Source organism: Hylobates moloch, unplaced genomic scaffold (assembly GCF_009828535.3).
Source record: "Hylobates moloch isolate HMO894 unplaced genomic scaffold, HMol_V3 SCAFFOLD_16, whole genome shotgun sequence".
Classification (NCBI taxonomy): Eukaryota; Metazoa; Chordata; class Mammalia; order Primates; family Hylobatidae; genus Hylobates; species Hylobates moloch.
In genome coordinates this window covers 17035107-17061038 of record NW_026652291.1, presented here as the reverse complement: position 1 = coordinate 17061038, position 25932 = coordinate 17035107, and the positions used below count along the sequence as shown (strand labels likewise).

The window sequence follows — 25932 nt, the reverse complement described above, 5'->3', positions numbered from 1 at the left end:
CTCAAATAATAAACCTGCTCTTGGCAAGTTGCAGCTAATCTCCAGTTTATTTTACTGTACATAGTTGTATATTTAAATTTTCTTAATATTGTGAACATTTAACATCTCAACCCATCTGAAATGACTGTTCTCTTCTGATGGTGAAAGCTTCACAGAAAAGCTGGCCACGTCATGCTGTCATCACTCAGTCCCATAACACCACACTCTCCTCCCTCCTGTGTTTCTGGCTAGACATTGCTTTCTGGACGTTTCTAAGGAAGCACAGGCCCAGCTTCTAATTCGACCAAAGGGTTTTAAAGACTAAATTCTACCATTTTTTGAATGCTTCACAGTAGATGTTCCAGAAGAAATTAATAATGACTACAATAAGCATTCCAAATGATATTCTAAAATGAGGACTTTCTGGCTGGACACTGTGGCTCACGCCTGTAATCCCAGCACTTTGGGAGGCCGAGGCAGACAGATCACTTGAGGTCAGGAGTTGGAGACCAGCCTGGCCAACATGGTGAAACCCCGTCTCCACTAAAAATACAAAAATTAGCTGGGCATAGTGGTGCATGCCTGTAATCCCAGCTACTCAGGAGGCTGAGGCAGGAGAATCACTTGAATCCAGGAGGCAGAGGTTGCAGTGAGCCGAGATCGTGCCACTGCACTGTAGCCTGGGCAATAGAGCAAGACTCCATCTCAAAAATAGAAAATAAAATGAGTATTTTCTGTGCTCAAAACTATCAACTAAACTATTTCATCAAAAGACCCCACTAATCAGGAAAACTGATGCCAGAGATACCAAAATTGATCAGTGGAAAACACTGGTTTATAACTACATTTTGTGGAAGTGCACATTTTGATAATTTGTATTAAAAGACACTAAGATACATGAAGCATTGTGTAAGTTTGGCAGACATTAATATACTCATTTCAGAGGCAGTAAACCTATGAACCCTCAATGTTCTAGTTTGCTCTTGAAAATCATACTATTTCAAAGCTCAGTAATGTGGATAGATTTTTATTCAGAAATCCTTTCATATTCACTAACTGCAATTAAAAGTTTAAAATTACATGGCTCTTAGGAATGACGTCAAACATGCAACATTTTAAGAGTAATAGATTTAAACAGTAATTTTGCCCTTAGAAGTTTACTTATCAAATTATTACAACAGGAACACAAATAGACCATATATTACTCTTTAATTAGATTTGTTTTACAGTATGTTCTTGTCAACGAGCTACATCAAACTGTTTAAACCGGATAGAAAAGCATTTTCATAAAAACGTACCATGGAGAGGGAGGGGGAGGGGAAGAGGCACTTCTTCTAGAGATGAGAAATAGTCCCAGTAAAAAGTTCTTACTCCTTTCTTCTAAGGAGCTCGTTCTGAATATTTTCACTTAGGTCTCTTGTTCTTTAAACAGGACTTAATAAAGAATTTTGTATTTACAAAATTTACATTTTGTTCCTACAAAATGTAATTTTTTAATTTTGTAAAATGTAAAATTTTAATTTTGTTCCTACATGAGAAGTGTGCGTACTTTCAATTAGTTTTCATTAATATCTTCTGAGTTTTCCTCTTAGGTGGTTGGTTTCCCGGTAAGGCAGAGTTAGGCTGGTGCACACACTATTTAGGAAGTCCTGTCTCGTGGCTGAGAACATACATGTAGTGCTCAAAGAAGTGAGTTAAGGAGTGACATGGGAATCAAAATGATGCCTAGAATAGTGTAATTTGGGAAACAGCCCTAGATTTGACATTTTGGAAGCTTTTCATTGTAAGAAGAGACTCCAAAAAGAAGGAAAAGGAAAAGGGTTCCTCGGCTAAATATCCCATTCATCCATACCTACTCAGTGGTCATTGTGACAAGGCCATCTTAATCTGGGCCAGAGATGACACTCTTCCCCCTGTAACTCAGCCTGGCTCTGTCTATTGGGATGTGCCTAAATGGGATGGGTGAGGGGGCACTAAACAGCTAACAAACACTGACCAGGGAATTAAGGAGCTAAAATGCAAGTACCTCTTGAATACCACAGCAATCTCTGTGCACAAATTTGGACTGTACTTTTTGGGAGAAGAGGTGAAAACTATTATTAACTATTCCCTGACTTCAACCAAAAGGAAAAATAAATACGCCTCTTTAAGGCTTCTTTTAATGATACTATAATGCTGAATTTATTTATGAAAAAGAAACAATACAGGTTTAGGTGGGAAAAGCCCCAAGGAAACAGAGTAAGTCACTGGCCGTGACAGGACTTAAATTCCCTGGGGACAGTGCTGTGGGGTCAGCCCCCAGACTCCAAGCCCCTGCTCGCCATCCCAGCACCTCAGTCTGAGTATAGATAATACTGCATTTTTGTAAAGACGAAGGCATCCTGCATTTACCATCACACTCCACCTACTCTTGTCCTAGTCATCTTACGTACTCTTAGTCCTTCATCTCTCCCAAAACACTTCTCAGCGCCCATTGTTTGTTTGTTACTGTGTCATCTACAGAGCAACACATATATTAAAACTCAGATTTGCTTTTAACAAAAAAGTGCTTAAAACCACACTAGGCAATTGTTTTTCACTTCATTTTCAACCAATAAAATCAAATTCATTTAGATTTATGAATACTGAAAAAATAATGCTTATTCTCTTACATTTTAAATAATGTGCCTTCATCCCCAACTTTACATTAACTGACTCATTTCAGTATCTAAATGAGTTGAGCTCTCATTTGAAAAATAGAGAAGGTACAACTATATAGAATCTTTAGGATAAAAAATGTTCTGGATAGAAAAATCCTTTTGATGTTTCAAAATAATATAGATTCTCAGTATAGTTTTCAGTTTGGTAACTAAACCATTAAGTACCCAAGGTTTTTAAAAAATAACAAAAGATAATAACATGATTTTTAAATACAAAGTTATATAGGAGCAACTCATATCTGTGGATCATCCTTACACAAAGTTGTTTCTCACTAGAAAATCCCTAAATATTTGTCATAAAATAAAAACTCCATTATCAAAAATTAGTTTAAGATAGAAATCTATGCACTTTAATGATTGCCAGAATTGCCCAGCATAGCTTCAGTAAAATAGAGAATTGTCTAGAAAATGCAATCTCCAAAATGTGTGCAAGTACTGCAAACTGGACAGACTGGCGCAGGGCAAGGCCCTTGAAACCAAGTCCTCCTTGAGCACCTTTCCCAGGTTAGAAACCCCTCTTCAGCCTGTGCTTCGCAGGTTTCCTTCAGCGCGCCGCCATTCAGACTGCGCCATTTACGTCCCAGTGCCATGCTGCATGGATCAAGTGTCAACGGGAAAGTATGAGTTAGGCAAGCACTTTTTTTTTAAGCTGTAAACGCTTCACATGACTGGCCCCGTAAGAAATGTGGGAGCTTAGATGAGCCTGGAGCTTTTCAGGAACTGGATGAGGACTCTGTACACAAACGTGTACTGGCAGAGAGTCTGCACCAGCATCATTCTCTGTTGCCTCAGCATGTCCAGCACTCTCGGGATGTCCAGCACCTAGGTTGAGAGAAACGGTAATGAAGATAATGTGTTCGGGACAGAAAGGATGGGAGGACACTAGTGTCCTGGCAGAAACCTGGTTAGGAGATGGACAGTCTCTTTTCCACCTTAGTGGCTTCTAAAAATAAGCCATGATTGGCTACTTCTGATTTTCTGATTAGTTTTAACTATAAATAGAATGTCCATGCAAACTATTTCTTCAACATTCCCCAGGTGTAGCTCACTGACTTTGTATGGTTGGACATAATTACCATGTCTCACCAAATACCAAGATTCTACAAAAACATAGTGTGCTACGTGCCATCAATATCTAGCTATTTCCCTCAAGGGCTCTGGGCAGCATGAATCATCCTTGAAATGTAAACAGAAAAAGAGTTCTGAGCTCAAATTTGAAAAACCCTGGGCAAGTAAAACAAAATTAAACAGCTTTATTTATCGTATGACTTCTCAGTCTTTAATATGCTAATTAGTACTGAGACTCTCCAAGAAGACACTGCCTTTTGCAGGGAACATTAGTAACATCTTGAGGCCACCACAGTCCAAGGAAATGTGCGCAAAAAGAGCTATTAAGTCACTATGTCCCTCTCTTCCCCAGCCTTATTTCCACCCAAAAAGGCCAGGCGATCATAAGCGCCATCACCTCATTGTGTTCCAGGCAGGCGATCATGATCTCCGACAAAATCACCACACCAGTCCTTCCTACCCCAGCACTGCAGTGGACCAACAACGGAGGGTTGGGGCTTTGGGGATCACTTGTGCTATTTGTATGGCGTCGAACAGACTGGATCTCTTCAAGATATGCTGTGGAAAATCAATGAAATAGAAAAGTACTCAAGGATCAAGGTGTATCACATTGTCGACTCAATCTTCATATTCTCTCCACTGATTAAGAGGACTGCAGATAAAGAGCACTGGGTGCCAGTGAACCAAACCCAACCACCAAGGGACAGTGTGACCCTGAGCAAGTCACTACCTCTGCCCACTTTCTGATCTACAAAATGAAATGGAGATACTGAGTCAGCTGTGGCATTCTACTCACTACCAAATCGTAACTTATAAACCTCTTGTTAACCCTCCCCAAAACACTTGTATTCTTTATGTTAAAACAAGTCCGAAGCTTATATGAGAGAACATAAAGGAAATATTTCAGAAACATAAATGTTCCTCTCTGTTTAACAGCTCCAGAGGCAGCTGTCCTGGGAACACAGTTAAAGTCACTCACATAAAAATCCCTTGAGGTCTTCTGGACAGCCATGTTCAGGCCAGTCTGTGTATTGGAGGTGCCAGACGGTCCTCTCTTGCCCGGTAAGGAGGTGCTTCATCTTCAGGCCCGTGGTGGCATAGCAGCCAGAGTCTGTGCGGAACCGGGTCGTGATCTTAAACCTTCCATAGGTGACAGTGTTGTGCCTGGAACCAAGTCGTGGCCAATACCTAAAGCTCTTCTCCCTTCCACCCTCCTGTTAAAGATGAGCATGGTTAAATCACTCGAGATCCGGCAATGGATGCCTTTCTCACATAGACGGCACATCTGAAACAGAACCACAACCCTACCCTGCCTTCTTCTCCACAGGTCAGGATTCTAGATGATTAACATTAACTGTTCTTCAGAGGCTGAGAAAATCACTTAAGAGAAATGAGTACCTACCTCTTCTGCTGTCACCATTGCTATAATTGCAATTCCCTGTTCCCATACCATCTGCCAAAAATCTTGACAGGTATTCTGTAATGGTCCCTGTGTGGCAATATAATCCCATTCGATTCCACTGACAGAGACCTGGGATTAGAAAAGATTAAAAAAATTGATGTGTGTGTATAACATACATAGGTATGTATGCATGCATTCATGGTAGTACTAAAAAAGTTTTTTTAAAGTAAAAAAGTAGTAAACTGGATTATTCAGCAGAATAAGGAAAGACTTTTCATCTTTTCCCTTGTGAATACAATTTGCATTACTGACATTTTTATAAACTTAGGTACTGTGAATATACATAATATCTATGCAACCTGCTTAACCTTGCTGAATCTCAGTTCTCATTTATAAAATAAAAATACTGCCTACCGTCATAGGGTTGTTGTGAGGACTGAGTCAGTATCTATGGTACCTGGCACATAACTCAATAAGTAGCTGTTATTGCAGCCATGGTGCCTCTTTCTTTAAAAAAAAAAACTTCCTACTTAAGATAGTCTCACCTCTGAACTTCTGAGTCAAGGTCACTCTCCACAATAATATTAAGTTTCCACTTAAGATTTAAATTCCTTGAAAGCAGTCTAATACAACAGTAATTACTAGATTTGTAGTTAAGAGACCTGGGTTAAATCTTGGCTTCACCAATATTGAGTGACGACAATAACTGTCTCCAAACGCTCACTAAACATAAAACCCAGTGCCAAGCCTTGTGCCACACGCACTCTCACTCAGGGCTGCCAGTCCCCTAGTCACCGCTCCACATCGTCTCATTGAGCACCCAGTGGCTGCCACTGTGGATGAGTACCAGGTTATAACAGTGAATAAGCACGAGGGAGGAGGAGGGGACTAGTTAGAAGCTGGCAGGGTAGGTGTCATCATTTATTTATTTCCATATAAGTGAGATGAGGTTCCACAAAACAGCTTATAAAGTGAGGTCCCACCTCATTTTAGATCTAGGAGTCAGACCCAGGTCTATCAAATTCTTTCCTCTATTCTGCAAGTGGCTGCTGAAGATTTTGAAATATCACTACAGTACTACAGTATCATTCATTCTTATCCATCTAGTCATGAGAGACTGGATGAGTTATTTCAAAGAAATGCTCAGTTTATAAGTAAATCATGCTGTTATTATATTTAAAAACAAAATAGTATGTGCATAGATTCCCAAAAGCCATCAAGGGGTACTGGCATTCACAGGCAGACTGCCAGTCTCCAGAAAGCCTTGGTGTCAGCTTGTTCCCTTCTCAAATAATACTTGCAAACTAAAGAAAAAAACCACCACCTGTCCACACTTACTCATTCACTCACCATGAGATTTCTCCTTCCCAAAATAAAGAATTGAATGTGGCCAGCATGAACAAAGGGTACAATGAGGAAGAGGGAACATCTGGCTTTATTCCATCACGTGTTGTGAATCATCATTTTGTCCATTTTCATGGGAGTGATACTACCCCAGATAAGGTGCCAAGAACATACACTGGGGAAGGACAGCCTCTTAAATACATGGGGCTGGGAAAACTGGATATCCGTAAGCAGAAAAGTAAAACTGGACCCCCTATCTCTCACCATAAACATTACCCCAGTTTAATGGCATTATACTGGTTCCAGGAAAAAAGCACTTCTTCAAAGAACAAAATGATACTTAAAAATTATTATAAAGAGTATGTAAAGAGAACAGATGGCACCTTGGTAAGTTGAAAGCTTTTGTGAACACCATCAAAAAGCCCAGACACTTTTGTTACATAAAAATGCATGTCGGTATGTGATGAGGAAAAACTAGCAATTCAGTGGCTCCCAGAAGAATTTATGAGCTAAAAAGAGGTCTTCGGATTTAGGACAAAGTTCTAAAGCCAGGCAACAGAAGGTCAAGGCTGTAGGGAGCCATGATCACACCACTGCACTCCACCAGTCTGGGCGACAGAGCAAGACTATCTCAAAAAAGGCAAAAGAAAAAAAAAGCCGGACAAATAAGTGCACCCTGAGTCCTGGTAACAGTGTTGGGGGCAGAGTGGTTTTGCACATGGAGAGTAGACACGACTTTGGCTCTGTCTGATAGACACTTTTTATCTAGCACTGGTGTGTGGATTTCCCAGCTTGTAGTACAGTTTGTCACAAATGTTCAAAACTAGGGTGTTTATCTAAAACAATAAAAATAAATTTTAAAATATCTGAATTCTAAACAGACATGAGTACAGTTCTTACCATTCTTGTAACTTAACTTAAACTGCATGTGCTGTTTACTACTTGAGGCGTTCCTCTCACCTTAATATGTGATGCGTTGATGTAACCAGTGTTGTTTTCTTTAGTTGGGACCAACTCCACTCTCGCATCGTCATAAGGAAGAACATCTTGGAATCGATTTCTTTCTGCATTTTCAGGGAGTCGTGCTGTTGAGCACTCCCCATCAATTAGCCGTTTCTTAAGAATTCTTTCATATTCTGTGAATACCATTCCTTGTTCTAATCGTTGTTCCAGAATTTTGCACTATAAAACAGAATATGTGGAATAACATGAATACAGCCATATGTCATGGCTACCTTTTGACTGTATATTTGAAATCTTGTTTTCTGCTTCAAATCTAACACTGTATAATATTGAAAATTCTAGGTTGGGCATGGTGTCTCATGCCTGTAATCTCAGCACTTTGGGAGGCCAAGGAGGGAGGATCACTTGAGCCTAGGAGTTCAGGACCAGCTTGAAAAACACAGTGAGACCCCATCTCTGCAAAAAATTAAAAAACGAGCCGGGTGTGGTGGTGCATGCCTGTGGTCCCATCTACTTGGGAGGATGAGGCAGGATTGCTTGAGCCCAGGAGGTTGAGGCTGCAGTAAACCGTGAGACCCTGTCTCAAAAAAACCAAAACAAAAACAAAAACAAAATTCTAGGTGAAAACAAAGTTAAAATTTTAAAAAGCCACAGCAACAAGAGTTAAAAGAACAAAAGACAATCATTTTGGTGAGAAATATAATGCAAACTTTTGTTTAAAGTTGAAAATTGGCCTAAAGAAATTTGTTGAATTCATTTTCTCTAGATCTGTGGTCAATTTTGTGACCCCTAATAGAGGAATTTTCCTGGGGAACAGTAAATCTAGGGGACGGATAATGAGTTCCAACAGCTATGAACAAATGTTTCCATTTTACATCATACGATATATAAAAGACTAAAGCAGTAGGAAATATTGGAAACTACCTCCAGGATCCCGCTGTAAAGCAAATGTGTACCTATCTGATTTTGATGTAATAAAACCTCATAGAAAATACACCTCAGGCACAAAGGAAGTTTTGAAAAATTGAGAAACTACTCTCGAGATAAACTTTCAATATAATAGAAGTCAATGTCTGCTGCCTTTCCTATGTATGCTCCTGTATTTTTGTAGATTTCTTCTCACTTTAAGGCCATCAAAATCAAGACTGCCCCAAAAGGCCAGGAGAAGGTAAAAAAGAACACTGAGAAACAAAAAATCAGCATTCAAACCTGAAATTATCTATTAAGACATTAGCTATACATTTGCCCCAATTTTGAGGCTCATATTACAAAATTCCTTAACACTCATTTATTATTAAATTGTGTTAGAAAATTCACCAAAATCTCATGAAGGCATTTGCGTAGTATTTACCCGTTGTTCCAGAGAAGGCACAAAGCCCTGTGTGTCCCATACATACCCTTTCATCATTCGTTGCTCTGGTAGCCACTTCCTTTCCTTCATCAGGCAGAGGCACTCGAGATAGGGAGAGTCCATTTAGGGCAGCCAGTTTAAGAGGACCAATTTTTTTTGCATCTACTCGAGTCTTTTTCATTCCCTATAAAAGGATTTATATGTATATATGAAAAATACACAAATACAACCCCTGTGAAAAGAAGTTTCAATGCACTGAAGACCAGGAACACACAGAGGGAGCGTTCTCCTTTGCCAGTAAACCCAGAAAGATTACACTCCTTCACACACCACTTGTTTAACAAACATTAGTAGGAAGACATTCCTTTCAAGGCCAAAGCCCTGATAAAGTCTTCCAGATAGAAGGTTTTGAAACACGATTGGTTACAAAGTTCTGTTGTAATGAAAGGTGAGGCTCCAGGCAGACTGCATTCCTTTTAAAACCAGACAGACGTAAAAAATCAGCTGAAGTCCAAAAAAAAACCTTTAAATGCAATCACTTGACTATAATAAGCTTTTATAAATTTTTTTTTTGAGGGTCTCACTCTGTTACCCAGGCTGGATGGAATGCAGGGGCACCATCATAGCTCACTGCAGCCTCAACCTCCAGTCTCAAGCAATCCCACCTGAACCTCCCGAGTACCTGGGATTACCAGCACGTGCCACCATGCCCAACTAATCTTTCGTGTGTTTTGTAGAGATGGGGTTTCACTATGTTGCCCAGGCTGGTCTCAAACTCCTGAACTTAAGCAATCCTCCTGTGTTGGCCTCCCAAAGTGCTTGAGATTACAGGCATGTACCACCATGCCTGGCCAGCTTCTATAATTTTTAAAATATATAAATTCTTTAAGTCATTCTGAAAAAATTAAATGCTTTCTGCAGCAGCCCCCTTTGTATGTTGAAGCTCCCTCTTCATATGCTACTCTGCGTTCTAGTGCAGACTTAGATGACCCGGGTTAGATCATGCTACCTCTCAGAACGGCTACATTTTTAAACAAGGAAAATAAAACAGGGCTAAAATCTCCATCATGACACCAGGAGGACAGGACAGAAGAGAAAGCATCAACAAAATCTTGTCTCCTGAAATCAAGTGTTTCCTAAAGTTATTATTAGAGCATGATTTTCCTCTCCTCTGAGAATAATAAGCATAAGAACACTAAGTTGACCAGGTGCGGGAGCTCACGCCTGTAATCCTAGCACTTTGGGAGGCCGAGGCGAGCGGATCATGAGCTCAGGAGATTGAGACCATCCTGGCCAATGTGGTGAAACCCCATCTCTACTAAAAATACAAAAATTAGCTGGGTGTGGTGGCGCATGCCTGTAATCCCAGCTACTCGGGAGGCTGAGGCAGGAGAATGGCTTGAACCCGGGAGGTGGAGATTACAGTGAGCTGAGATCGTGCCACTGCACTCCAGCCTGGGGGCAGAGTGAGACTCAGTCTCAAAAAAAAAAAAAAAAAAAGAACACTAAGTTTCATTGGATATACTACACTTCCTTGGAAGACATCAATATAATGAGTAGCCCCGATTGGAAAAAAATGGTTCTGCCCTGTAAACAAAATCAGTGTTGTTATTCCAGCTCTCTCAGCCTGTAACAGGCCATGAAGCCCCACGATAATGGCACAAGAACAGACGGAAAAGGCATCTTGGTAAGAGAGGAAAAAAATCCTAAAAGATTGCTGCTGTAATTGCAGACTATGATTGGTACCTAACTCAAAAAGCTAAGTGGATTAATTTTTAATTTTATAATTAATATTTGATCATGAACTCCCCACATAATGCAGTCTAGACTAGAAACAGCAGAAGCCTGGGTTCACATCTGGCCTCTAACTGACCAACTTCTTTCAGGCAAGTCACTTTTCCTCTGTACGCCTCACCTAGACAGAAAGAGACAGATACACCCAGACACAGGGATACAGACTAAAAAGTTCCTGCTTAGGCTGAAATTTAATGATTCTAACATGCAGAAAACAGTGATGTGCTGGTAATATTTAATAACTGGCTCTTGGAAGGAAGTTTTGATTGGTGTTTGCCCATATCCATGGTGTAAATACTCAACAGGCAATTTCAAACTGTTAATGTCACATCAATTGGCTCACAAGATTCCTGAAAATTTAAGTCGGCTCTTGCCAGTCAATATGAGCTAGCTCTGGCACTTCTCTGCCTGAAAATGACTCAAAATATCCCACACTGGAACACGCTGGATAAAGGTGATTGGCTGTGAGGTCAGTTCAAAAGCCAGTATTGGAAGAATGTTGTATGTAGTCAAAACTAGCCTTGAATATGCCTTAATTAGCCCTTAGAATATAAGCACAGGATTTTAATGCATACCCTGCACAGTGATTTCTTATGTGAGAACCACTGCACTAAAGGGTACAACAAAAAGAAAATCTTTATGTAGATGTATGAGCACCCAAACCAGTCTGCCTTTAAGATAACACTCAGGTCTCTGGAGGTGGAGATGGGTGGAGAATTCTAAAGTCATTCCTACTTGTCTACAGTTTATTTCACTGTTTTTAATACTAAACCTCCATAACCTTAATTCACATTAGGAAATTTGTTGTAACAATTAAGATAATGGCAACCCCATGTTACTATGAAAGGTCAGAGGGTACAATAGGGAATTGGTCTCTTCCACTCTTAAAAGCCATTAAGTTAAATGTATGATGCCACCTCACAGTAACGTTAATATGGACTAAGCTCTTTCAATGTGCCAGAACCTCATTTTTATCCCCCCAACAACTCTGGGGTCCTCTCATTTACAAATGTAAAAACTGAGTCACAGAGAGATTAAATAGCTTGTCTGAGGTCACATGGCTGCCTCTTTTACAAGGTAATCAGTGTCAAAACAAATAAAAGCAAATCTTTGGTTAAAATCAGTTATGCTGAATCATATAATTCAGGAGGCATTTTTTCATGCCTAACTGCATGTGGGACATAATGCCACAAAGCAGGCAGAGCAGGGATGACCATCCTCATGATCTGAGGTTATCTGATGTGGACGCTGAGGTTCTGACACATGAAGGGTCCTGACCATGGTCACAGAGAACTAACAAATGGCAGGCTCTAGACTCAGCCCCAACATTCTTAACTCGTAGGACCTTTGCTCTTTCCTCGTGACCACAGCTGCCATACCCATTCTTTAAGTAGAATCCTTTAAGCAAAAAGGACCAAAAACATAATCCAATCACATAATTTTACTAGTATTAGGGTCTTAAAAGTCAATGGGAGAGAAAAGTTCTTTTAAGAGAACCAAACTGATCAAAGTCCTCAGATTTAACTGAACCTACCAGACCCCATTCAGAACACACAGGGATAAAATAGGCCTGAGTACTGAGCTGTACTCAAATAGCATTTGGGGAAAGTACGTGAGTCACACATGCAAACAGACCGTTCTCAATGCAATGGGAAGGGTGTTAACTATAAAAGGACCCTGTCCAGCTGGCTCAGGGATTCAGGTAGAGTTACTTTGGAAAATCTACCCACACCTTATCCCTGAATCACTGCTCCCTACACTCTTAAATCTGTGTCCACTGAGGCATTGGCCTTTACTGTTCAGGTACGTGAGTTATGTTGTACACTTGTGAAAAATTTAAAAATCAACTTAAAATTCAAACCCAAAACTTATTAAAAGAAAGCAAATTTAAGCCAGGTGTGGTGGCTCACACCTGTAATCCCAGCACTTTGGGAGGCTGAGGCAGCCAGATCACGAGGTCAGGAGAGGGAGACCATCCTGGCTAACACAGTGAAACCCGTCTCTACTAAAAATACAAAAAATTAGCTGGCATGGTGGCACACACCTGTAGTCCCAGCTACTCAGGAGGCTGAGGCAGGGGAATCGCTTGAACCCGGGAGGCAGAGGTTGCAGTGAGCTGAGATCGCACCACTGCACTCCAGCCTGGGCAACAGAGCAAGACTCTTCTCAAAAAAAAAAAAGCAAATTTAAATCTATGGTACTTTTTTTGTTAAGTAGTTTTTGTCTATGTACATTAGTCTCTTTCATAAGTACTATAATAGTGTGGGTTTTTTCCTGTTTAGCAAGATGTTTGCAGCATCTTAAAGGATCTCATACACTAGGCCAGAACCACACTTGAGATGAGCCCTCCTGTCTGAGTTTGCAGTTTAGCAACGATGGGGGGAGGAGAACCCTAGTTGCCAGGACACTGGAAGCCAATGGGAGATAGGATGGAGGCCCTAATCAAGTTAGCCTGGCTCAAGTGCAGGGCATGAGGAGTGGAGATGTGGGCCAGGAAGAGCTGGAAGCCTGAGCACTGCAACAAAATCACTTCGGTGGACACACTTCATGACAAGGCCGCAAATGCTTAGTCCCAGGTTGAGGACTGAGTTTAAAAGTTTCAGTGAAAGACAGACTAGCAAGGCTTCAACAAGCAATTATGACTTAATAAAACATATACAGTATACTTCAATGCAGAACATACGTCTACAATGTAGATGATAACAGAATGGGCTGCTAAGTATGAGTTTAAAATTCCAGTTCAGTCACTCACTAGTCATGTGACCTTCGAAAAGTTAGTTAATATCTAAGTCTGTTTCTTCATCTGTAGAACAGGCAATAACAATAGGCTTACTGTAAATAGGCCACAAAAGTAAAGGAAATGCTTGGCCCATGGCAAATGCTCCAAGGATGGCAGCTAGAGATGATGCTATTATGCTTTTTTTATATTTTGCTTCAAAGTGGGTAAAAAGTGCTTGATTCATATTTATTTATTGGGCTGAATATTAAAGAACTGCATCTTCTGCAAGGAACTTTCCTTAGATTCTCAGTTGAATTCATCTTTCTTTTAAATTTAAGACACCTGGACGTCTCAGGATTTGCCTTAACAAAGTGCCACCTTCCCAACTCCAGAATCACTCTGGAGAATCACGGCCAAGATATGTAAGCTGTATCCACACACACTCCAACCTGGAGAATTATATTAGGATTGAGTACACTTTCCTGGATGCCTTTCTCAGATATCTCTTGAGCAAACTAAACAAATGCACCCCAGGGGTGCCGCATCACCCACAGTATTTTTAATGGGTGGCTAAAGCAATTGTGGCTAAAGTCATGAAATCTTAACTGTCTTTCCCTTAACACTGCATTACTAAAACATTTCATTCATCTTTTCCATTCCTTTCAACAAAGCCCTGTGAATTTACCTTTTCACTTCATCTATAATTATCTCCAGTAAAATCACTAAAATTCAAGTGGATCCCCATGATTTCCATAAATTTAAGTGTGTTCAAAATTAGACAAAAAGAGAGTGACGTGGGGGAATGAAGAACGTTAAAAGAATAAGAGGAGCTGAAAAACACGGGACGTGATGAGTGAAAGAACCAACAGGGCGAACGCGCGGTCCCCTGGCCGGGCACTGCTTGCTGCGTGGCTTACCCCCAGAGGAGGGAGCCCTTCCACGATGTTCTTCTTCCCAGAGAGGAGGTCCGACACCGGCCTCTTCTTCAGGGAGTCCCTCCGGGCGCGGTAGCGGCCCGACGTGGTGAGGTCGGACTCCGACATGGAGGGCATCAGCAGCCCGTCTCTCCAGGGCCGCTGGGCCTCTGCGGTCGTGCGGACGGGGCTGCTGTCCATCATCCTCTTCTCCGCGTCCGGGAAGTGGGCCTTGGGCTCCAGGATGTGCAGGGGCCCGGCGAGCAGGGCGCGAGGGCAGCCAGGTGGGTCCTGGGCCAGGCCGGGCCGAGACTCGCGCGCACGTGCAGGGGGCGCCCGGGCCCCGCTCTCCTCCTCGAAGTCCTCGTCCTCCTCCTCCTCGCTGCTGTGGATTAGCATGGTGGCGTCCGACAGGGACTTCTTATGGCCGTATCTCAAGCCTTCCGCCTCCTCCGGCCCTTCCCGCTTTGTCCTCCCGGTGAAAACGCTGGGCTGGGAGCCCGCCGAGAAGGCTCGCGGCGCCACCTCTGCCGCCGACGCAGACAGGGTCCGCTCCTTAAGCCGCAGGCCCTCCAGGCCGTGGCTGAGCCCGGCCACCTCGATGCTGTTCCGTTTGTGCAGCTGCGCGTGGCGCGCGGCGGTGAGGGGCTCGCTGACCTCCTGCAGCGAGTGCGCCACGGGCAGGCTGTCCTCCTGGAACGTCTGCACCGAGTGGTGCACGCGCCGCGTGATGAGGTCGGGGTTGCTGCTGCTGATGTAAAGGTGGCGGGACAGGTCTGGCGTGCTGTTGGCGGGCCTAGGGGGCGGGTAGGGTGGGGGTGGCCGGTACACCTGCGTCCGCATGATGTTGGGGGCCGGGTAGTCCTGCGCCTGCAGCTGCGCGTTGGTTAGCTCGGGCACGCTGACCGCGCCCACCACGGGCCGCCGCTCGGCAGGGTAGGGGTAGGGAGACGCGCTGTGGAAGCTGTAGCTCAGGCTGAACGGGCAGTGCGCGGCCGGCGGCGAGGGGAGCTGTGCGTGCTCGCGGATCTCGGGCTGGCTGTAGACCAGCGCCGCGGGCCTGCTGTAGGCGTACGAGCTGCCGATGTTGAGGTTTCGCAGCGAGTGGCTCTGCCGTTCCGCATGCACCAGGCCCCTGTTGAGCTGCTTCATCACAGTCTCATAGTCTGGGGTGGGGCGGTAGGACGGGGGTATCAGGGCGCTGTGCCTATGGGACGGGACGTAGTCAGGCCTCATGACGTCACTCCCGGTGATGCTAGGGTTGGACGACATCGGCGAGGGCTGCAAGTAGGGCTGAGGATTATTTAAGGAGTTGGTGCTGTGTGCGCTGTAGACACTGCCGTTACGGATCCGACCGTTGAGGTCAATCTGGGCTCTATCCAAGCTTGTCTGAGAGTGACAGTAGTATCCGTTCTGGTTGGGCACAAAGAGGTTATCTAGAAAAAATGAGTTCAAAATGAGATTTTTTTAATTGGACTAATTACTCCAACCAAATATTGAGATCGGCCCTTACCTCTGATGACATTTTTAACACAGCTTGTAAAAATCCCTGCTAAAATGACCTAGCTTTAGCCACACTATCTGAGTGACCCTGGGAGCTTCGGCTTCCTCATCTATAGGATGGGCATGGCTCTGCCTACTTAAGGGGTGGCATTCATTGGGTGACAAAGTGAGATCCTGTCTTAAACCACACCCACAGCAGACTAGCAGACTTTTTGGAACTTTGGGGAAGTTGAGGCAGAGATACCATTCAAGGCACTGGGCTGGGGACTCTGCCTTTCTTCCCTGGGTAGTACGGATGTGGCCTTGCTGCCGCTGAGCTAGTTCAAGCACCGTCTGTAAGCATTTCCTTAACTGGAATTTTTTATTGTTCTTCCCAAATGAATATGAGAGCTTCAACTGTAAAAGGGTAATGGTATAGCAGGATCTGAACTTCTCTGGTCCAACAGTGTCACCAGCAGCCACACAGCCCATAAAGTGTCCAGAAGCCAAGAGGAGCCACATTAAAACAGCTGCAGCTGCCCCCTGCCCTGGCCCCCATGTTACAGGAAGATCCAGACCTGCAGCTAACAGAATCCGTTTAACCTAATCTTACAATAGCTATGCATGTGTCCCTGCCCAGGGATGACAGGGGCCATGTTTCTTCTAGTCAATTTGTAGCTTACCTGCCCTCTGTTACTGAGGATGATTTCTAACCCTAGATGATTTCTAACACTCAGCAGTCAACTCCTTCAAATAACAATTTCCTCTGTAAGGCATTCTTTTTGTGCTTCAAAAGCTCCATGTCATTTAAGTGATCATGGTGATACTTAAGTAATACACCACAATCCAGTGGGTACACTTTATTCTGGTGGCACATGCGGCTGTGAGGAAATAGCACTCAAATCTCCATGGTATTCTTCTGCTGACACACAGCACTTCCATGTCACTGTGCTTTCCTCATCTATGCAAAGCTTGGTCATGGCTCCATCTCTGCAATCCCCCTTTCCTCACTGCTGCCACAGCTCGGACCCCTACCCCAGCTTGTCTGAACTAGCTCTATATCCACCTAGTCTCCCTGCTTCTGCACCCCACAAACCATCTAGCCATTTATGAGACTGTTATGTGGAAAAGGCAATACTAAGAATAGAAGGAGGAAAAGATGGTTGGAATACAGGCAAGAAAAGGGGAAAGGTATGCATGAAATCACCATAATTCAAGGAAGGGAGAAGAGATAAAGGGTTACAGGAATCCAGAGGAAGAAATGGTCATTTCCAGCCTGGGTTGGGTTGATGGGGACAAGGAAGAGAGAACCAAGAACCACCTCGCAGAAGATATGGCAGTTAAGGGGACTTGAGGGGTAATTGGGTGGGGTGGGCAAGTCCAGCTTCCATCAGAAGTGAGGTCTCTCAACCTCTCAGAGCATGCAGGGTTATGCCTCCTCACCCCTTGATATCAGGCACAGCAATGTGACTAGTAATGGTCAAGGGAAAGTGCACAGAGGGTTAAAAGCCAGCTTCCAGGCTCTCTTCCAACTGCAACACTGACCAACAACATTCCAGAGAGAAGAGCCTCTCCAGCTCAAGCCCCTATGGCAGACTCAGAGGGGGCAGAGCCCTCCTGCTAGTGCAGTGTGCAATGGACAGGTGACCTTTACTATTACTTCCCTGAGAGTTTGGAATGGAATATTTTGTCAGCACAGCATAGCCCTGCCTATCTGGTCTGGATGGCAGCATGTGAACGGAAGGGTGCATGGAGTAAGGGCACCTGAGGGTGCAGAGCAGCACTGGCAAAGCCAGGGTGCATCCCTAGGCAAACTGGGGTGGCTGGAGTGTCAGATAGCTACAGAGGAGTAAAATAACTTCGGAAGTAAGGTTGGAAGGGCAGTCTCAGGGAATATTGTGTGGAGTCTCAAACACCAGGCAAAAGAATGATCCTGTGGCCATGTGCAGTGGCTCACGCCTGTAACACTAGCACTTTGGGAGGCCGAGGCGGGCAGATCACCCGAGGTTGGGAGTTCGAGACCAGCCTGACCAACATGGAGAAACCCCATCTCTACTAAAAATACAAAACTAGCTGGGCATGGTGGCGCATGCCTGTAATCCCAGCTACTTGGGAGGCTGAGGCAGGAGAATTGCTTGAACCCAGGAGGCAGAGGTTGCAGTGAGCTAAAATCACGCCATTGCACTCTAGCCTGGACAACAAGAGCGAAACTCCATCTCAAAAAACAAAAAAAAAAAAGAAAGAAAAGAAAAGAAATGTTAAATGTGGATGAGACCCTTGGGAAGCTCACAGAGGGAGGGAAGAAGCCACAGGACAGAGCTGCAGAGCACACCAAACAATACTGATGGGAAGGAGGAGAGAAAAACCTAGCATGCCAGAAGGAGAGTTTCCAGAAGGTACAAAGGCTTGAATGTGATGGTGAGGGGATGTGGGGGTGCTGGGAGCCTCGGAGAGGGCCGCTTTAACAGAGTAGCAAAGACAGAGGAGTGGGTGGGTAACCAGCAAGCAGAAGCAGCACACAGAGAGTACTCTTAGAAGTCAGTGAGAAAGGGCCCGGCGCGGTGGCTCACGCCTGTAATCCCAACACTTTGGGAGGCCGAGGCGGGTGGATCACGAAGTCAGGAGATCGAGACCATCCTGGCTAACACGGTGAAACCCCGTCTGTACTAAAAATACAAAAAAAAAAAAAAAAATTAGCCGGGCGTGGTGGCGGGCACCTGTAGTCCCAGCTACTCAGGAGGCTGAGGGAGGAGAATGGCGTGAACCCGGGAGGCGGAGCTTGCAGTGAGTGAGCTGAGATCGCGCCACTGCACTCCAGCCTGGGCCACAGAGCGAGACTCCGTCTCAAAAAAAAAAAAAAAAAAGAAGAAGAAGTCAGTGAGAAAAGAAAGCAGATCACTCAAACAATCACTTAACGCAAGGAGAACAAACAATATTAAGATGTTTATAGATGGAGGGAAGAGAATGAGTGGCAAAGTGAGACTAACAATGTAGAGAACAGCCAGGTCCCGGAAGTGGGCGGGGCCAGGATTGCAAGTACCAGAAAAAGGCAGGGTGCGAGAGGGAGGAAATACAAGAACATGGCCAGGGGGACGCTCTCGGGCTCTACACCCAAAGCCCTGCTCTCTACTACCCACCTCACTGCATGAAAACCCTCATCTTTACACCAGGGCCGACATGAACAGTACAGTCACATCCCTTCATGCATCACTCCCTACCAGTTCCTTACCCAAGAGGGAACCTGGACCACTCTACTCTCCAAACACGCCCTGCTTCATTCTGTGCATGGCGTTCACTATCCCCAAAACTAGGAACAGCAACCCCAGTCAAGTCCCTGCCTTTCTACCTGCCGAAATCCACCCATCTTTTCAGATACAGAAAGTTCTTCTCAATCTCCCCAATGTGATGAGTCTCTCTCCCATTGAGGAGCATGGAAATTGCACATGCTGTCTCAGAAAAACTACCATATTCAAGTTATTTGTGCCAGGAGTGGTGGCTCAGGCCTATAATCCCAGCACTTAGAAAGGGCAGAGGCAGGAGGATAGCTTGGGCCCAGGAGATTGAGACCAGCCTGAGCAATATAGCAAGACCCCATTCTCCACAAAAAAGGGGTTTGGGGAGAAAGACAAAGTTATTTGTGCACCTGTCTTATCTTCCACTATTAGATTCTAAGGTGTGGTTTTTTTGTTTTGTTTTGTTTTGTTTTGTTTTGTTTTGTTTTTTGAGATAGTCTCCCTCTGTCATCCAGGCTGGAGTGCAGCAGCGCAATCTTGGCTCATTGCAACCTCCACCCCCACCTTGGGCTTAAGCAATCCTCCTACCTCAGCCTCCTGAGTAGCTGGGACCACAGGCGCATACCACCACGCCCAGCTTTTTTTTTTTTTTTGGTAGAGACAGGGTCTGGCCCTGTGGTTCAGGCTGAAGATAAGCTTCTTAAGATGTGGAAATACTCATCTGCATAAACCTCCTTAGCATTTGGTATAGCCCCATACAGAGAGAGAATAGAGTAAATGTTAATTGACTGCTTAAACTTCAGCTTGGGGGTTATAAATACAATTCCTTATACTTCTCATGTGAAAACTGCAGTAGTCACGTGTTTAACTTTTACCATAGGAAAGCCTCTGGCAGGGAAAGAAAAGTAACCCGGGGAATTCTTTGTCAGATAGCAAAGAAGCACTTAAAGGCTAATAGGGTGATGGTAAAAGGACATAGGAACCAGCTTGATAGTTTCCCATTGGCCAAATTTGAGATCAGTGGAGCATCAAAATTTGATACTGCATGTTTTTACATATATTCAAGAATCCAAATATATGTGGATCATCTGAGGTCAGGAGTTTGAGACCAGTCTGGCCAACATGGCGAAACCCCGTCTCTACTAAAAAATACAAAAATTAGCCAGGTGTGGTGGCGCGCCTGTAGTCCAGCTACTTGGGAAGCTGAGGCACAAGAATTGCTTGAATCTGGGAGGTGGATGTTGCAGTGAGCTGAGACATGCCACTACACTCTAGCCTGGGTGATACATTGAGACTCTGTCTCAAAAAAAAAAAACAAAAAAAACTGAATATATTGGCTTCTTTTATGAATCCAGGATAGCTATTATCATGATGCAATTTGGGGTGCAACTTCAGCCAAAAACTGTCCAGGCTTCACAATCTCCAAGCATTCACAGATTTATCCATAGTAATAACTATGTAAGGATGGCAGAAACAGTGTACTTTACCTTGGGAAGAAGCATATGGTTCTGTATAATGTCCATTATAGTGCAGCTGCGGTGGAGGAGGCATCACGTAGGGCTGGGGTTTAGGCTAAGAAATGGAGAGTTGGACACAGGGTTAAAACACATTGCTTGTGTAATACAGGTAAAGTTATTATCCACTGGATTCTTTCTGTTAAAAAAAAAAAACTTCTAAAAGAATTAAATATATTATATATGGAAAATAAACATGAAGACACAGTAGTTCTTAACATTTCTAGCATTTCTGTTTCCCCAAATGGCAATGCCAAGCCCTATGACTGATACCAAGGACATTGGCCTCAAGAAAATCTGCATCTAAAAACCTAAGAGCAAGAAGGAATAGATACAGATTTCCTTGTATAAACATTTGAACATAAGAAGCCTATATGTATTACAGTCAATCTTATAAAAGTCATCTAGTATTTTAAATATATACCAACTTAGGATTACTCTTGGCCAATAGTCTAAGTTCTTAATATTAAAGTCAGACCTAATACTCAAATATGTATAATATAATAATATAAATATCAGGTTGGACCTATGGGAAAAAATTACCATTTCTTTGGTTAAAAATGATGAAATATCAATACACTTTTATGGTTCAAACTCAAAATTAACAGTATTGAAAGCATATTTTATTAAGGAAAAACATCACTAAAATATAAAAGCAATCATATTTTCCTTGTTTCTTACCAGAGGCGTCCTTGAAGAAGACCTCCTCCTGACGGGGTTCACTGTGACGGTCTGAGTTTGCCTATAAAATAGGATGTCTCTGAGAAGGGCACATACACACTCTCTCTTAAATTCTACCAAAACAAGACACAGGAACGTAAAATAATAAATCTACGGCAAAAAAAAGACAAGCTATCTAAGTCATGAAGTGTCAGAGAAAAGAAGGGAGGTTCTCTGTCAGCCCGTGGGGCCTCAGCCCTTTCCTGCTGCCCCAACCCCTCAACCTGCCCTGTGGTTTCAGGCTCCCCACACAGCATGATCTCCTGGACCCACAAAGGGATCAGAGCATCTTTCCCAGGCCCATCCAATAAACCTTTGGATTAGCCATAAGCAGTGGGGAAAGAGACAAGACTACATCACCCACACACTTGTCACAGGAGAAGCTGGATTCAGTGCAAATGCAAATGTGTTTCTCCTATGAGCTGGAGAGCCCTGGGCCCCTCCACTAACCTTCCTCCCGGGGGACCATCCATTGTCAACCCAGAAGCCTCAAGCAGTAAGAACTGCCTTTAATTAAAAGTCTGTTAACCACAGACTACAAACATAATAAAGAAATGAATTTATAATTTTAGTGACAAGAATCTACATTTCCAAGTGCAGTAAGCATGCTCCTGTAGACCCAGCCTCTTGGGAGCACCTTGGGCCCAGGAGTTCAAGACCAGCCTAGACAACATAGTGAGACCCCATCTTTTAAAAAACTCAAATATAAAAAAATTTCAAACATACATATTTTTTAAATCTACATTTCCTCTAAGGAACCAAGGGAAAGCAAAGCACAAGATTTGGTTCAGTGAGCCGATGGTAAACCCATTTACCTTTCTTTGCAAGAAATGTCTGATTTGTTTTGAATATACTTTTTAAAAAACACCTAAGGCCAGGTGCAGTGGCTCACACCTGTAATCCCAAACTTTCAGAGGCCAAGGCGGGTGGATCACCTTAAGTCAGGAGTTCGAGACCACCTGGCCAACATGGTGAAACCTCATCTCTACTGAAAATACAAAAACTAGCTGGGCATGGTGGTGGGTGCCTATAATCCCAGCTACTCGGGAGTCTGAGGCAGAGGAGTCACTCTGCCTCTGAGGCAGAGATTGCAGTGAGCCGAGATTGCGCCATTGCACTCCAGCCTGAGCAACAAGAGCGAGATTCTAGTCCCAAAAAAAAAAAAAAAGTACCTAAATGTATTAGGGAGTGCTGATAAATACTAATGTGATAATGTAAGATTTTAAACTATTCCCACAGCAACTTCTATCTTTAAAAAAACAATAAGGTAAAAAAAAAGGAAGCAGAAACAGAAAAGCCCATTTGTAACTATTGTTTTTAAATAAAGGCAAGATTTTTTTTTTTTCCTTCTGTGTGGTCAGTTTTACTGCAAGATCTAGGAACCTAAACACACTGGATTCTTGGCTTTGTTGATGACATGTAGTTTTGTCAAAGCACTTTTTCTTAGACCTTTTACCACCTATTCCTGGTTCATGTACTTATGTAACACATAATCACTGACTACAAAAATATTTTGTGACCTTTGGTTACAGTGTTCTAAGGACTAATTACTAGAAAATCCATCATGACAAAGTGAATATTCAATCCATTTAAGCAAATTTACCATAATATCAAGCCTCATGTCTCATAAATTAACATTACTCTTAGCACTCTGAAAACTAGTATCTTATATTCAAAAACCCTGAATATTAGCTTATTTTTATAAGACTTTTGAGATAAAAAGAAAACTAGTACATACTAGTTTTAACATCAGGTGACTACAACTGCTTTTACTAGCTTTTATAAATAATTTCATTTCTTTGTTACTGGAAAGTATTCAGGCTGTTAATGAAAAATAAATGTCTATTTCCAAAAGATGTTCCATTCTTCCAGTATTTATTTTGGTGAGACAAGTCTGCATGGCGTATCTGGGCTTTAAAAAAAAAAAAAAATACTCCTTAACTGCACATTAATATATTCCTTAAAATTAGTGCCCACAAATTAGCCAGGCGCGGTGGCAGACGCCTGTAATCCCAGCTACTCAGGATGCTGAGGCAGGAGAATCGCTTGAGCCAAGGGGGCGGAGGTTGCAGTGAGCCGAGATTACGCCACTGCACTCCAGCCTGGGCGACAGAGTGAAACTCCATCTCAAAAAAAAAAAAAAAAATAGTGCCCAGAATTTGAAGACGCTGCATTTTTGCAGCCTTGAAATTTACTTTGTCTCTGGTTATTCTTCATTGTCAGGACTAGGTTTAGGCAAACTGGGTCCTTTGAACCCTGTGTTCAGTCTAGCAGAGACTCACTGTCTAGATGGACTGAACTTAAACTTTTAAAGTACTATAAATTCACAAGGATTGCCAACAGAATTCTCTGTCAACAAACTCCAACAACATGTCCATAGTTGCCCAGCCTGGGGCAAAAATAAAACACAAAACCCAAGGATGCAGAGCTGCAGCACATGGGCGGCCCTCCCACACTGATAGCTATCTTGGCGCTCTTGCCACAGCACCCAGTGTGGAGGCGAACACTGCCCACTGTAGTAGCCGGCTCTACTAACAAAACAAACTACAAAAGCATGTACCTGCCAAGTGCTTGACCCAGGCAGCCGCGCCATCAGTTCTAATAGTCTAACCTTCTCTTTCTTCTTGGCATTGTTCTTATAAATGCAGTTTACTCTGAGACCAGCTATCCTCAACTTGGCATACAAGAGAAAACCATGTAACTGTTGGCTGTGGTTTCCAAACTTTTTGGTCAGTTGCTGTGTTGATGGGTGCTGCTAAATAACTGAGAAGAAATCACTAGAATCTGTGCGCCAAAGAAGACAAAATAAAACTTAAAAAGGCTGAGCCAGGCGTGGTGGCGCATGCCTGTGTAGTCCCAGCGACTGGGGAGCCTGAGGCAGGAGGATCCCTTGAATCCAGGAGTTCATGGCTGTAGTGCACTATGATCACATCTGCGAATTCCCACCATATTCCACCTGGGAAACTGGGACACTAGGACCTGGTGTCTTTAAAAAAAAGAAAAAAGGCTGCCAGCCCAAGTAAAATCAATATTATTTACTGAAACTGTGCTAAGGACTGTACGTGATTATCTCGTGGAATGTGAACACCGAACCCATAAGGGAGGGCCAGTTATTATCCTGATTTTGCAGATAAGGAAAGTGATACGTAGGTTCAGTAAGTTGCTCCTGGTCACATGGCAAACAAGTAGTAGAACTGGCATTTGAACCAGCAGGTCTGTCAGATTCCTGAGTGTATGTGTCTAACAATCATGTGTCCAACTTGCTCCCCAACCCCAACTAATCTATAAGCTCCGTGGAGGCAAGATGTGGTATCCCTGGTGCCTTTGCTGAGCAAATGAATGGCTAACAAGTGAGGACTAAAGTGATGCTTATTACTAAGCATTTACAGCTGAGCTTGTATTTCTACACCTCGTCTGAATTTTGCTTTGTAAGTTTCCTTTCTTATATGATGAAAGGGAGTTAAGATTTTGACAAACAAAAAAATGCCATTGATAGCTTATGCACTAATAGATAGTTCAAGGAATAGATTCCTTCCTGTAATCCCAGGTACTTAGGAGGCTGAGATGTGAGGATCGCTTGAGGACAGGGGTTTAAGACCAGCCTGGGCAACATAGCAAGACCCCATCTCTAAAAAACTAAAAAAAAAAATTAGCCAGGCGTAGTGGCACACGCTTATAATCCTGGCTACTTCAGAAGCTGAGGGCTGAGGCCAGTGGATCCCTTAAGCCCAGGAGTCTGAGGTTACAGTGAGCTATGATCACACTACTGCACTCCAGCCTGGAAGACCGAGCAAGACCCTGTCTCTTTAAAAAAAAAAAAAAAAAAAGTGTTAGATGGTGGAAATACCTAGCAAATGTTTGTCTCAATGACTTACCTTTTGAGCTCACTATAGTAAGGATAAGGAAGAATAAATGCTCTCCTCCCAGCCTACACTTGGGTAGACCAGGGCTGCATCCAAGCTGCTTACAGGTCACTGACTTGGCTCTGAGATGCCTGCTCCTACTGTTGACCCTCCTACCAAAGCCCACCTTGGGTGTAGCTTCCTGGCATTGTGGGCAGGGAGAGGAACAAAGCCAGCAGAGACCATCTCAGGTAACTGGGAAGGAATACTGATGGAGGGAGAGGCCCTAGCATCACTCCAGCCCCATGACATGTGTGGTTTTCTTTTTTTTTTGGAGACGGAGTCTTGCTCTGTTGCCCAGGCTGGAGTGCAGTGGTGCGATCCTGGCTCACTGCAACCTCCACCTCCCAGGCTCAAGCGATTCTCCTGCCTCAGCCTTCAGAGCAGCTGGGATTATAGGCACCCGCCACCACGCCCAGCTAAGTTTTACATTTTTAGTAGAGATGGGGTTTCACCATGTTGGCCAGGCTAGTCTTGAACTCCTGGCCTCAGATAATCCACCTGCCTCAGCCTCTCAAAGTGCTGGGATTACAGGCATGAGCCACAGCGACCGGCCGACATGTGTGGTTTTCTAGGGTGACACTGACCTTTATCCATATAAGAACCCACTCAGAAAAAGCCGCTGCCTCTCCTCAGCTCCACCAGGGGTCCAAGTCCCCATATCCAGAGGTCCCATTGTTTGGCCTTGTGGCTGCTCCTCCTCTCCCCTCCTACCTCTTCCTGCCCTGCTCCTTCACATGGATCCATGGGAACTACTGGGTCCTCTCTACACTTCTGGGGCTCAGGGGACTGGAATGGGATAGGGGCTGCTCTATCTTCTTCCAGACTTCCTATAGTCTCTTCAAGCC

The 25932-nt window shown here is 43.6% G+C and overlaps 1 protein-coding gene across 1 annotated transcript in view; it reads right to left on the bottom strand.

Moving 5' to 3' along the window:
- Window positions 1–1171: 1171 nt before the first annotated feature.
- Window positions 1172–25932, bottom strand: part of PTPN21 (protein tyrosine phosphatase non-receptor type 21) — an 85281-nt gene continuing 60520 nt past the window's right edge. The window contains exons 11-19 of the mRNA XM_058429566.1: window positions 21144–21204; window positions 20436–20520; window positions 14237–15669; window positions 8853–8990; window positions 7453–7674; window positions 5149–5277; window positions 4726–4960; window positions 4144–4304; window positions 1172–3500 (exon numbers count right to left, since the gene is read on the bottom strand). Of these exons, the coding sequence (XP_058285549.1) occupies window positions 3372–3500; window positions 4144–4304; window positions 4726–4960; window positions 5149–5277; window positions 7453–7674; window positions 8853–8990; window positions 14237–15669; window positions 20436–20520; window positions 21144–21204 (2593 nt within the window). The 3' untranslated portion in view covers window positions 1172–3371. The remainder of the gene's footprint in view (window positions 3501–4143; window positions 4305–4725; window positions 4961–5148; window positions 5278–7452; window positions 7675–8852; window positions 8991–14236; window positions 15670–20435; window positions 20521–21143; window positions 21205–25932) is intronic.